The sequence below is a fragment of the Adiantum capillus-veneris genome, chromosome 26, assembly GCF_014529385.1.
Source record: "Adiantum capillus-veneris isolate H3 chromosome 26, ASM1452938v2, whole genome shotgun sequence".
Lineage (NCBI taxonomy): Eukaryota > Viridiplantae > Streptophyta > Polypodiopsida > Polypodiales > Pteridaceae > Adiantum > Adiantum capillus-veneris.
In genome coordinates this window covers 93,005,760-93,020,261 of record NC_140956.1, presented here as the reverse complement: position 1 = coordinate 93,020,261, position 14,502 = coordinate 93,005,760, and the positions used below count along the sequence as shown (strand labels likewise).

Here is a 14,502-nt window from a genome sequence, read left to right as displayed (position 1 = left end):
TGGCAATACTAGAAGCTGTCAAGGAATGGTTGCAACAAATTCTGATTCAAAATATTCAACCAAGCAAGAAGTGTGATCATTTTTAGAAGAAAGGTCACAAGGTTTCTAATGCTGAGGATTGCCTATACTTTATTCTTCAAACTTTGGAAAATGTTCAAACACAAGTCCAGAACCAGTCAGATGAAGATATCTAGATCTAATCTAGATAATTCAAATCTTCATGTGAATTGTTGACTGATTCAGATTTTGAGTGGCACAGTCATCATGATTCAATGAATTTTCATTTGTAGTTGTGAATGGTGGAGATGAATATTCCACAGCTCAATGACACTTGCCCACCTTTACATGATATTACGACTGATCTTACATTGGAAAAAGCATACAGTAAAAAAAGAATACGTCACCAGAAAGGGATTGGACTGATTTCCAGTTCAGGTTCAAGTCAGTAAGTCGAATGACCACCCATAATTCCTAGTTCCAAGGAAGTATGATGAATTTGAAGGCATTACTAGGATCACAACACTAGAAGCCTATCTCTCATATTACATGATGGAGGATGCATCAGTTCCTTGCGTGAGGATACTGCCTGAGTGGATGGAGACACTCATTACAAAAGATGTGATGTTATTCCACAAGGAAGAGGATGTGCTCATCATAGACCAATGCAATAGGAAGACGGTTGTAAGGATGGTTGTGATAAGGGGCTACTAGAGGGAACTCAACTTTTTGAGGATCGATGCTTGGATATCAGAATTTCAAGTAACCAGTTTAAGGAATGACATCTGGCTCTAGAGAACCAGTACCAAGTTCAAACGTATCCCAATAATGGATCATAATAGAGCAACGATGAAGGGGCAATTACGGGCGATGAAATCGATTCAGATGCTGTCAGACTAGATGAATCCAAGCATTGCCAGGTTCCACCAGACAATGACGAGTATAAATCATCAGACTGCTAATAACCAAAACTTTCTAGTTTCAAAAAGGATCAATGGTCTGAACTGGTTTTATGATTAACATTCAGATTAAGGAAAGCATCATCTGTAATGTTAGAATCTTGTGCATAGAAATAGTCCGCCCCTAAGTCATATACAACGATCACAAGCAACTATACCGGCCTCTTTCAATTCCTTTTGAATAGAGTAGCTGATGTGATAGCGGAAGTGTAAACCATGCTTTAGTGAACTTCGTCCACAATATTGGCATGCCATGCATGCCTATAAGAAAACAAGTGAAAGGGTCATGGTGGCTTTCTAAAACAATTAGAAAGTGATAATATCATTAGGTCGAGTTCAACTAGAAATTTCAGTGTTTGGAAAAGGATTGCCGCAACTTAACCTTGAGTCGATTGAAAATCGAGATTAATCGGTTGCAAACCATGGTAAAGGGAAGAAAAACCGGTGAAATATGTGAGAAAATAATTCAACAATCCTACAAATTTTAAGTTTATGCTAGTATTTTCGTTTTGCTTCTTTGTGAGGAGGACACTCGGCCGACGGTCACTTAATAAAGGAGACTTTCTGGAATATTGACTAGAATTAAGTTATAGAATGCAAGAAAAATCAAGCCATGTGAGGCTGTGAAATGAAATGTGAAATAAAAAGAACTCATCAATATACATATACATATATATGTGTGTGTGTGTGTGTGTGTAAATATAAATAAATAAATATATATATATATAAATCCATTTACTATTTTTAAACTAAAATAACATTTAAGGTAAGTCTCAATCATCACTGAAAAGATTGAAAGTATGCCTAACCCAACTCTCCTCTGAGGCTTCTTTTAGAAAGCCAAATATTGTGATTATCTCTTGGAATCAGTAGGGACCGTAGATCCCACCTGACAGAGGGGGTGTCAATTAATCATGAGGAAAGTTAACCTTTTTTGGCCTACCCAAAGGGCAAGGCTATAGCGATGCATTCTCTTTTTGCTAACTAAAATAGAAAAAAAATGAAGTTGTATTTTAAAGCATTTTTTGATAGATATATAATTAGCAACATGATGGGTAAATCCTTCAAGTTGATTGTGTTGTGCTCTCATGAGTGGTTTTTGACCCAGCCAATGCTCAAAGCACAACGCCACATGACAAACTTGAGTTTCTTGTTTTAACAAATCCTGAACTTGTGATGATAACGAGGGGAGACAATTAATGGGCCCTCTCTGAGCGGTCGTTCTCTCTTTCTCTCTCTCTCTCTCTCTCTCTCTCTCTCTCTCTCTCTCTCTCTCTCTCTCTCTCTCTTTCTCTCTCTCTCTCTCTCTCTCTCTCTCTCTCTCTTTCTCTCTCTCTCTCTCTCTCACACACACACACACTCTTATGTCTGTGACTCTATTCCCTTGCTAAGAGGCACGAACTCTCTACCTCTCTCCCCATATCATGATTGTCCCATAGCACTCTCCCAAGTGGTGCATTTGCAATCCGCGATGGTGGGGATTCTACAAGGCGTCTCTATTCCCATCTTCTTGGCCTTCCTCAACATAACTCCCCGCTGATGGCTATGGCAATTTGTTCTTGGGGCTCGTCTCTGACATTTGTACTTTGCCTTGACTAGCTGCTCTCTCTCCTACTACGCCTTTGGATGGGACAAAATTCAAATACTTTGATACATGGAATTTTTAGTTGTTTAAAAGTTTTTGCACAAAACTGGTGGGAGTGCTCGGAACTCATCGAGATGAAGCAGATCCACTGTGTCTGTAAATATTTCTTCTTGTTGAGTTTTTTACAATTTGTGCATTTGGGTCTTCTGCTCTTTCAATTTGCATGTGCGCTAATCTTGTTAGGAAGTAGTCTAAACAATGGGGAGCTAGATTTTTGTGTACATAGAGCTGGCTGAAATGTTCAACAAATCTGATGTATTCACTTCTCAGTGTTTATTCATCCAATAATTAATTGTTGCCTGGTCGGTAAATTTCGCATGCTCAAATCTGCCTTGGTGAAGGTGGAGAAATCCAATATAACACAAGCAGATGATGAGGATGGTATTATCCATTCACATGACCCATGCATATAACAATCTGCTTAGCTTACAAGCAATTGTATTAGACCCCATTTGAGTTCAAGAAGAAGCAATTTTCCTTATCACATGCTTTCTAGTGCAATTTGAATAAAAAACGGTGAAGTACAAGGCAATAGCGATTCAATGAGCTTGCTCATTTCAATGGATGATTATTATGAAAGGGTTCTTTGAGCCATACCTCCTTGGAAGCTCATTGTTTTTCCCCTGATTTTCCTAATATTCTTTGAAGTGTCAGGAGGGCCTGTCAGTACAGAGTAGCAGGATGTGCAAGCTGTTGGCCCTTCTTGGCCTCCTTATATCTCCCTTTTATATGGAGCATGCGAAAGCCCAGTAGAGATGGCCACAACACTCCCAGAGAATGGTGGGTACATCCTTTGGACCTCGGCTGCATTTGGCCCCTTCTGGGGCTTTCCTCAAGGTTGGTGGAAATGGACAACTCGAATTATATAGAATGCAACATACCCCATTCTTTGCCTTGATTACCTACAGCCCATCTTGCCCACTATTGGGTCAGGATGGGGTCACATTGTTGGGTGTTTTGTGTTCACAGGCTCTTGACTTACCTCAACTATAAGGGTTTGACGATCATTGCTGGTCGATGGTCACTATAGGGATTGTTTGCCTTCTTCCTTTTGTTATCAGGTTTTGCTATTCCAAGACAAGAACCATCCAGATGGTTGGGCGTCAACTTGCAAAATATACACTGACAAAAATTTATGAATATTCTCTTTTGGAATCTCAAATTTTGGGACAATGCAAGCACCTTGGCAGGGGAAGTGGAGTAGCTTAAGAGATATTTTCCAAAAGCCATGGTGCTGGTGTTTTGGTAGGGTTGTCATATTTTTTACCTAAACTAGTAGGGATTGGTGCCTTTGAAGAGGTGCGAAGCGAATGGGATACTGGGATTTACTCGATTTTGGCAAAGAGGTTGTGTGGTTGGCGGCTTCACTGGTGGATGGAACTGGGGGCAACACTTTCATGTGTGGGGTTATTTGCGGCACAGATGAGTTGTTCAGATGAGCAACAGCTCATTCTAGGTGTTAGGCATGGCAGACATGGGTATTTCGCCTGCACTTTTTTCATTAAGATCATCATATAGCATGCCTTATATCTGCATCCTTCTGTTTCCAATGGGTGCTCTCCTCCTGTTGTTTTTGTCATTTGAAGATGTCACTTAATTGGCCAATGCTTTGTATAGCTATGGCATGCTGTTGGGAGTTTTTCGCTTTTATTTGGCTGAGAGTTACAAAACCTCATCAAGCCCGTCCTTTCTTCATACCACTTGGTACCTTGGAAGGCATCGCCATGTGCGTTTCACCTTGTGCTCTCCTGATCTTTGTGGTGGTTCTCTCCTCCCTTAATTAAGGTCATAGTACTCAACTACTTGCTCACATTTGGGGGGCTATTGTTGTATGTCTATTTGCATTATACTAAGAGAAAGTGGATGAGATTTTTGGAACCTATGCAGTTAAAGGGAAAGCATATATTGTGCAAGAGAAGAAAGGCGAAAAAGCAAGACGTCTTAGGGGTTAAGACTGCTGAGTCTTGGATAATGTTGAATCAGAAGAGCATGGCATACTCCATGGTGTATTGTAAACATCAATACCATTGTAAACTATCATAGTGCCTTGTTACTTAACACCCTAATATGACACTAACTACTCTGTGAATCCTATCCAGACGTTGACTTCAACTTCACATGGGCAAAGCTCAATTATTGGTTTTTTGTTTTTGCATAGAAGAACATATTTGAAAGCTTTAATCAATTTTGAGAACTATTTATGAAATGAATCAGATAATCATACTTGGATACCTATGGCGTTGTTGCACAATGTGTGCATAGTGTCTTGGGGATTGCTTGTGATGGAATTTTGGGATGTGAGCTAGGCTGTGGTAATGTACAATTGTCTATAGTAGACGGAGGATCCATTGATGATGGTTTAGGTTCTAAAAGTTCCACTACTATAGATTGTTTTTGCTATAGTTGAAAATGCACTTTGGGATAGTAGAGATGCGTAGACTCATGCATAATTGTAAAGCGCTCTATTACTTCTCATGTTCATTAAGCAAAAACAACAAAACTTGCTCAATATATATTGGTTGGTCTGCATGCAGGTCATCATGAGGCAGAAATTGTGTACCTACATAAACATTCAGAGTCCAAGGTTATGGAAGAGGGGCACAATTGATTGATTTGATGTGGTCATTCCTAAATATTCACTTGTGGAGAGAGTCCAAGGTTATGGAAGAGGGGCACAATTGATTGATTTGATGTGGTCATTCCTAAACATTCACTTGTGGAGATAGTTTTTGATGCATCGCAAGATGTGTATTAGACTTTACTTTCCACTTGGAGACTTGACATGATGTCTTTGTTTGTATGATGTTATAGGAGGACTAGCTTTATCAATTTAGGAAGGGTCCGGGACTCCATATCCCAAGTTTTCCCTTCCAATTTTAATGGGATGGAAGCCATTGGGAGGACATGTAAAATGGTATTTCTCTTTTGTTGGCACTACCTTTCGGGAGAAAGGGGAGTATATACAAAGGATTTTCCATTTTGATTTCCTTGTAAAAAGTGGGTTCTCTCTCTCTCTCTCTCTCTCAAGCTGGCATCTCAATCACAGTGAGCATATTGCAAGCCACAATGGCATTTCAATTGCATAGCAAGCCAAAGTGTGGCCTTGTGAACAAAACACAAAACAGTCTCCATTCTTCATCATTTTTTTTATTTTCTATATAAAATCTTTGAAACATTAATGTAGTTTAAGGTAGTATTCATTTGCTTTTGCTTTTAATCTTAATTGCATAAGTGCATCAGTTGAATGGCAGGCCTTGTGATTTTATCACTTGTTTTTCAAATTGCAGCAGGACTTAGAGAGTCAGTCGGAAATCTGTGTATAAGACAGAGTAAATACTACCAACTAGGGTTTCAGTATCTGAGCAACGCAGCGCTTTCTTTGAGTTGAAATTATGGCGGAACGGGGAGGTTTCGGCCGAGGGTTTGGGCGAGGGGGGCGAGGAGACAGGGGGCGAGGAGACAGGAGAGGGCCCAGGAGGGGAGCTCGGCGTGAGGAGGAAGAGAAATGGGTACCCGTCACAAAGCTTGGGCGCCTGGTGAAGGAGGGCAAAATTCGCACTTTGGAACAGATCTACCTCTTCTCTTTGCCCATCAAGGAACATCAGATTGTGGAGTCCTTTCTCGGACCATCGCTCAAAGACGAGGTGATGAAGATCATGCCGGTGCAGAAGCAGACTCGTGCTGGGCAGCGAACCCGATTCAAGGCGTTCGTGGTTGTGGGTGACAATAATGGGCACGTGGGTCTTGGGGTGAAGTGCAGCAAGGAGGTGGCGACCGCTATTCGGGGGGCTATCATCCTTGCCAAGCTCTCTGTGATACCCGTGCGTAGAGGTTATTGGGGTAACAAAATTGGTAAGCCCCACACAGTTCCATGCAAGGTTACGGGTAAGTGTGGCTCTGTTACAGTACGCCTTGTTCCTGCCCCTCGTGGTACTGGCATTGTTGCTGCTCGTGTGCCGAAGAAGGTTCTTCAGTTTGCTGGAATTGAGGATGTGTTTACGGCCTCACGGGGCTCTACGAAAACTCTGGGAAATTTTGTGAAGGTATATGAATTCACTTTATTCATTGTTTTGCTTGCTTTATGTTATATTTTGAAGATCTGTTTGGGTCCCCCGCCTCTATGTTGCCATTGGTCTTAGGAAAGAGGCAGAAGATGACACATTTTATCCAGGGTCCTTGATAATTATCTGGAAGCACTGCTGGTTTTCAGGGATCATTTCTTGTTAAGTTGCTGCTTGTGTTCTCGTAAATTTACTCTGGAATGTTTGACCGAGCTGTGAAATAAATACCATTAGTGCACACTTGGTTATGCCCTCAATGGTCGTGAAAAACCTAGGTTTAGTGTATACCTGCCTGCAAATTTATTTAAATTAATAGGTGATGAAACTTTCAAAAATTAAACAAGGCTAGCATTAAAACCTCTTAATATCCACCTATGGAAATGTCCACACGACGGTTTCTGAGTTCTTAGATTTTTTTTGACGTGGGGTCACTAATAATATGTATAATTATGGATGCTTCAGATTCTTTTAAGCTGTGCATCGCCGTTGTACACTTCACACTTGTATACACATCAGATGACCGTAGATGGTTTTTTTGTTAACAGAAGGAAATTGAGGCAGCCTGCTGATAGGGTGTAACAAAAGGCTGCATAGATACTGCAGATTTCTTGTTCAAGACATTATATCCTGTTCGTGTATCGATTGGTCATTCAATACTAACATATTATATGTTTTTACTTTAAAGGATCGACTTCAAAATTTGGCAAGGAAAATTCAACTACCATGAGCAATTATTTAATTCATGGCTGTTTCATTTTGTGTGTCATTTTTTGATTATATTCTTTTAATTGACAGGCCACCTTTGACTGCTTATTGAGGACTTATGGATTTCTCACTCCGGATTTATGGCGCGAGACGCGGTTTGTGAAGTCACCGTTTCAAGAGTTCACTGACATTCTGGCGAAGCCAACAAGGATCAGTATCATAGATGATGCTGAAAAAGCTCTGTGATGGGTACGAGCCGGTCAATAGGCTCTGAGTTGTATGCGGCATGAAGAGTCTTGATGTGAGGCAATCTTTGTTGTAATAGGCAGCACAGGATTTTGCAGGGTAAAGGTATTGCCTAGGTGACTTTTGATATATAGTAAAGATGGTGTCTTTTGGACTAAAACTACAATGGTCATGTATAGTCTGGAGACCACTTTCTTAATTTGAAAAATATGATTTTGATCTGTTTTGATATTTTTGTTTCCGGTCTGGACTTATAATAGATAAAGCTTTGGTGGTGATTATCCATCTAACTACAACTTTGCCTGGTGCCCGGCTATATAACATGTATGTGCTTTTTGAGATACTCATGCTTCATGATTTTGCTTCTTACAAGTAGCATGCATGAGTAGTCCTGTGCATGGGTGTCCTTGTAACATGTAATTTGGGGTTTGAAAACCTTTGTCTCGAGATTGTACCTATTGGATGTGAGGCTCGTCATAGATTGAACATACATATGGATACTGTTAATTATAGTATGGTAGATAGCTGGTAGAATAGTGCCTGCCTTTCTTCTCTGAACTGCCCATATCCTTGATATCAACAGTCTTGTGCTGTCACCAACCTGTGGTGGAATTTGGTCTTTGGTTTTTGGCCTATATGAGGCCTTGGTAAATCTTCAACTTTTGGAGCAATTGTACCATTGGGAAGTGCGTCAATGAGGGCTACATGGCTAGCCAATGATGGCAAACCTATTTTCTCAAATTTGAGCATAGTCTTATGTAGAAGTGGTCTGTTGTGAGAAAGTTAACATTTTTTTTTCCTATTTCTAGAAAGAGGGACATTGAATAGTCTGTGAAATTCTCTTTCTCATCATCTTTATATAGGCCACCTTTCACCCTGTTTTTTTGTTTCTGATTGAGAGGAGGGGAGGTGTCTCTTCCTGATTTGGACACTTTTCTCAATTAATTTAACTATGATTTTTGGGTCTTGTGTTAGTAAAGTTTAAACACTCGTATGTAAAGCAATGATTGCATGTGACTCACTAGCAAGTTTGTATTAACACAAATGGAACGGCGTATTTTGTTTCGGTAAATCATTCGAGTGTTCATACCTTTGCAAGTGTGACCTGATTTTTTAAATCCTTATACCTAATGGCCCTGCGTTGAAGATATTAAACTAACACGCAGAAGGAAAATTTCTAGGGTGTAAACCTTGAGAAGCCTATAAACTATGAGAGATTTCATATCAAGCAAGCATATATAGACCCTACAGTAGCAGCAACAAGCTCCCTTATGTAGGCAGTCCAATCCTTCACTGTCTAGTATCATTGATGGAAAATTTGTGGTGGCACTTTCTCAATTGTTGACGAGGCTATTGATAAAAGAAACTTAGTTATCTTGTAGTTTCAGTGAGCAATTACTATCTCGAGCAGAAGTTGCACACATGCTTGAAGGTAACATTCATAGCTTCCTTTTTTTTTTAGTGAGGAACCTATTTGAGTTTACAATTGAGTTGCCGGTGTTCTTGAATTAGAGTGTACATATGGTTGAGAGCTCCACCTTATATTTATGTTGTAAGATCCACCTTAGAGACGTTACTTCTCATGCAGCAATAATTGTTATGTTTGCTCTACGATGAGCACTTGAAAAACATTAGTCATAGGTCCTTGAGTTTGTCACATATCTGGTCAGTCTTGGTCCCCGGGACTAGGGAGCGAGGGATGTTTAGTGGCTGTGCTTGGCCTATGTGAGATAGTTTGCTCATTATTACCCTGTTCTTGCCATTGTTTTCTCTACTCTTTGAATTTGACAGTGTCATATAATTTGCCTTTTGGTAGCTTAGGTCGGGGGTATTTTTCCTTGATACCTTTGCCAGTGGATTCCACCTATAGGTTTGTTGTGGGGTTATTTATTTGTTGGGATGAGAGTTGGGGAAAATTTGGGAGAATTCTATATAGGGGCCCCACCCCCTTGTGCTTCATCCATAGTATATTAACTCAATGATCATCATAGCTTGTCAATGTTTAGGCTCTCTCTCTCTCCATTTTTGCTAGATTGCCATCCCTCTCTATTTGCCTTTGCATTTTTGCAGGATCTTTGAAATCCTAAACACATTGTAACAATTGTTGAGAGAAGCGTCATTATTGGAGAAAATGTCCTTTGCGGAGGAGTCATCAATTGGAGTGACTCGAGCATACGCCTTTATTACACGAATGGAGATACCATAGGATTAGTTATCTGTGGAGTAGGAGGGGGAATTTACTTTCCTCGACTCGAGATTGGATCATTGATAGTGGTGTAGTTAGGCCCATGACTTCTTGTGATTTGGTGTGTGAGCTAAGGTTCCATTGTGTTCAAAGAGAAACATTGGAGCTTGTACATAGCTAGGGGGATATGGAGCTTATTCCAAACGGAAGAGGGGGAATCTACATTTCCTATGTTCTTTATGTGCCTTGTCTTGGTTACTACATTTTGTAAGTCTTGTAGACTTGGCATGCCAGTTGTATATGATGAGTATAGGGTGCCAATTCAAAATAAAATTTTTGGCTTTGAAGTCGTAGGGGGTACAACAGTATGTGGATTGTATCGAATTGATCCTCTTTCTTTTAGATTTGGACTCACACCCACTCTTAGGCAGTAGGTTACTTCGGTGAGATGGTGCATGGTGTGCCAAATGAGAGTGGTTGCATTCTAGTTGATACAATGCGTATGGTGGAGATACTCAAGTACATATAGGTTACTCTCCGAGATTCAAGTATATTAGATTTTCTATGAGATGTGGATAAAGTACAAGGGGTGGGGTCCCTATATAAGAACTCCTCGATTTTTACCTACTCTCATCCCAACAAATAAATAACCCCACTACTCTAAAATAGGAAAAACATGGAAAAAACTTAAAAATAGCTATGGTGCTCGAGCTTATAGCTTAAGATTACGAAGATGAGTGAGTGAAAAATATATATACCTCCCCTTTTGCATGCTAATATGATTTTCTAAATATAGCCAAGTCCCCCCCCCCCCCCCCCCCCAAAAAAAAAAATAAAAAAAAATAAAAAAAAAACTCCACTAGCTATGAGCTTTGTCAAGTGAGCTCTAGGACATGGAATTGATCATAAACTCCATGGTATGTGAGGAACAATAAATATAACCATAGGTGAGACAACATTTGGATCTACATACCCAATCTCACTTGGAAGCAATGGCTTTACCATAATTTATAAGCATTTCTCTAAAGCAGTTGATCTCCTCTTCATTAAGGAAACCATCTTCTCCAATATGCAGCTGTTTCAATGTTTCTTCAGTGAATTTGTGTCCAATGTTCTTTGGATCTCTTAGTGTCATAAAATAAAATATCTAACTTTACCAAATAATTTTCTCATATTAAACTGATCATTTAATATGGGAAGATAAAAGGGGAACAAGAGTTATGTGCTTCTAGACCTATCTCAACAGGGGACCAAAAGGAGAAATGGCTGGTTGCATCTCGATAGGGGTCCAAAAGGAGACGGTCTACCAAAGAGCAATGTGCAATAAGTGCTTTTAGATTTACCTCAGCAAGGGACCAAGAGGAGAGATGGTTATATCTCAAAAGGGGTCCAAACGGAGGTAGTCTATCAAACAGCAACGTGCATCTAATGGAGCTTAAAAGACCTTAGGGTTAGCTTCATTAAAGACCTCCAAAAGTTAGTGTTAAAAAGTCCTTTGACCTTACGCAAGCTAGGGCTAACATCGAGGTGGGAATCCTACCCAAGCATGAGGTCCTAAGATGCTTAAAGTGGTTGTGGGAACCTTACCCAAAGCTTGAGGTGATTTTTATGCTTAAATGACTAAGGTTTTTGAAATGTTAAATTCATAGATAAATTCTCAAGAGACATGAAAGTTTTCGTGCTTGATCGACTAGGTCTTGAAATATTCAATTCAAAACAAATGACTTAAGAAACATAAAAGACACATACTTGCTGGATTGACTAAGTCCTTGAAGTATTTAATTAAACCAAATGACTTAATAAGCATAAAAGACACATGCTCAAATGATCCTCCACATGTGGCCCTCATGATGTGATTGAACACTATTGGTTAGGTTTTAAAGGGGTACAATGAGAATTTAGATACATAAAAATAAATAATTGAGTTCTTTCTGTCAAAGAGAAAAAAGATGACACATGTCCAAATGAAATAATAAAATAATGAGAGAGAGAGAGAGAGAGAGAGAGAGAGAGAGAGGTGTGGACCAAGTATGGGGGGGGGGGGGGGGTAATACACTCCCACACACACACATACACATTCTCTCATTGTGTGGAGTGCAAAGTGCAATAGCTCCATCTCCTTCTCCAAGTTTGTTGAGAAGTGGAGAGCCTACACCAACACTCTTGGCTATGGAATGCAAATCCAACCAAGAGCCATGATTTAATGCTTAAGCTTTCCATCTTCTTCATCTTCATTACTATGCTATTATGCTATGCTAAGCAAGAAGTGTGATGATAAGTGAGGAACTATTTCTTTCTCCTATGAATGATTCTTCTTTCTCTTCCCTACCCTCATTCCTCGCTAGCTCTCTCCACCTTCGAAGGTATTTGAGGCCTTGGGACTGAGGCTTGGGATGGTTAATGCTTTTTGCAAAGTTTATGTTAAGCTCGTGATGCATGAAGCTTTCCATCTTCATAGCATCACCAAGGTCACAAGGAACACAAAGATTGTATTGTAACAAAGTCTCTCTTGATGGAAGAATCTATAATACAAATGCCTTTTGGAGGGGGAACCGGCTCCAAGTAGGCTCCAAGTAAATCCGGTCCTCAACTATTGTCATGTTCTCTAATAGTCTCTCTCTTGCAAAAGTATTGTTCATGCCAAGTTAATTAAGTACTATGTTTATGTTTCTACCATCAATTAAGTTCACCCTCTATGTTCTCAAAGTGATCTCACAAAAATGCTTACCTTAATTCTCTTAATTTCGCTATTCTCAAAGTTCATAGGACATTCCCATTACATTGGTATCAGAGCGTTTGATTTCTCTTTTCTTGCTTAAGAAGAGAGGTCCTTAAGTAGCCTATTAATGGTTGATTTTGTTAATTATATTAGGGTAAGTGGGAATGGGAACTATTATCGGTTTTGTTGAGCCCACTATATGGGATATGGTGCACACCTCGGGAGCTTTGGTCTTAATAATGGGGTCTTTTTATACTTGCATACGACTTTACCATTATCGAGCCATAAGAACTCCAAAAGGAGCTATCCCTCGGCAATTCTTCTATGTTAGACCCACCCAGTACTTTTTAAAATTAACCAATTCGAGCCGTGGGTGTAGATACTTAAGTGCTTATTTTCAAAGGCTAAGAGGAGTAGCAACTAAGGTTTTGAATTTCCAAAGGATACACTAAGTAAACACATAAGTATAATTAGCATGGCTGACAATAACCAAGAGAGTAGAATGAACATTGATAACTTTGATTTTACACATGAAGGTGCTAATAATGATGCCCCCATGTTTATCAATTATCTTGTTACTAGGTTGCATCAAGCTATGGGCAACCCTACTTTGCAATCCAAAGTTACCAAAAAACTTCGTGCTTATGGGATTCCCTTTCCTCTCCAAGAGGAGAGAGAGTTTAGGAGGTCTCTTGATGAGACTCCCAAAAGAAGACTCTCTCCCATAAGAGAGGAGGAATCCAAAGAACGAGAAAGAAGTGAATCCCTAAGTTCATCTAAAGATGTGGCTCCATGAAGACGGTGGTCTAGACTATCACCAACTCCTTCCAAGAGGAAATGGTTAACCCATAGTACTTGTCCTCGTTGCTTCAAAAGGGAAGAGAGGAAACAAAGGAAGAAAAAGGCAAGAAAGAGATCACCCTCTTCTCCTTCTTCTTCACCTTCCTCCTCTTCCGACAAAAGCAATAGTTATTCTCCTAGAAAATACAAGAGGAGAGGACATCACGAAACGTACTATGCATGGCGAAGGTCCCGAAAGCTCAAGAAAATCAAAGAGGGAGGAAAGAGTATCTCTTTTCTCACCTATGATGGCACCTTTGGTGCCACAGACAAAGTAATGGTCATCCAAAAATTTGATGCGGCCTTTGGAGACGAGGTCTTAAGGGAGTCCTCCAAGCTACACCACGTAGCTATGCAATTCCAAAAATCTACTCGTCAATGGTGGGCTAGCCTTCGTGGCAATGGCGAGGCCCCAAAGACATGGAAAAATCTACGAGTTTCCATCATGAAGCAATTCCTTGCAAGCGATGCAAAGGACAAAGTGCTCACCAAATGGAAAAGTTTGAAGCCTCTCTCACATGAGTCTATTCACAAATATGTGGACACGTTTTGGGATTTACATCTCAAAGCTATTGTCTTTCAAAAGATAGACTTTGCCAAGCAAAAGCAACAATTTTGTGTGGGATTACCAGAAGAAATGACTGAGTATGTCAACTCCCAACGGCCTGGTTCTATCACCGAAGTAATCCACCACACCATGGTTGCTTCCCGCATCAATTTCCAACAAGACACGGAATGTCAAACCCATGGAAAACAAAGACAAAAATGATGCAAAGGGAAAAACCAATGCCCAAAATTCTTCCCAAAGCACTTCCTACAATAACAACTACAACAACAATAGGTCCAAGGAGAAGGGAGTTTACAAAGGTAAAAATAAACTCTCTCATGAAGAGCTTGAAGGTTTTCGCAAGGACCATTAGTGTTTTAAGTGTGGGGAGCAAGGACATGGCTATCGTTCTTGTCCCAAGAAAAATGCTCTCAATGAGACTCCTAGGGCTTCCATCATCAAAGCTCCAAAAGAGGATTCTCATTGCAAAGGATCATTACTCTCCTATGCTTGGGGAAAATTAAGGGAGCATGATGCCTTCATCTTGTTTGACCCTGGCTCTACTCACAATTTCATATTAACGGAGTTGGCCACCAAG

General features: G+C 40.1%; 1 protein-coding gene and 1 pseudogene across 1 annotated transcript; both read left to right on the top strand.

Annotated features, from left to right (window-relative positions):
* The first annotated feature begins 2,918 nt into the window (after positions 1-2,918).
* Positions 2,919-4,553, top strand: LOC147423823 (putative polyamine transporter At1g31830 pseudogene; annotated as a pseudogene).
* A 1,400-nt stretch (positions 4,554-5,953) lies between these two features.
* On the top strand, positions 5,954-7,834 carry LOC147423822 (uncharacterized). Its single transcript, XM_086501822.1, has 2 exons — positions 5,954-6,644; positions 7,458-7,834. The coding sequence occupies exons 1-2, from the start codon at positions 5,994-5,996 to the stop codon at positions 7,611-7,613; spliced, it is 807 nt and encodes a 268-aa protein (XP_086357948.1). The 5' UTR covers positions 5,954-5,993; the 3' UTR covers positions 7,614-7,834.
* The last annotated feature ends 6,668 nt before the right edge of the window (positions 7,835-14,502 follow it).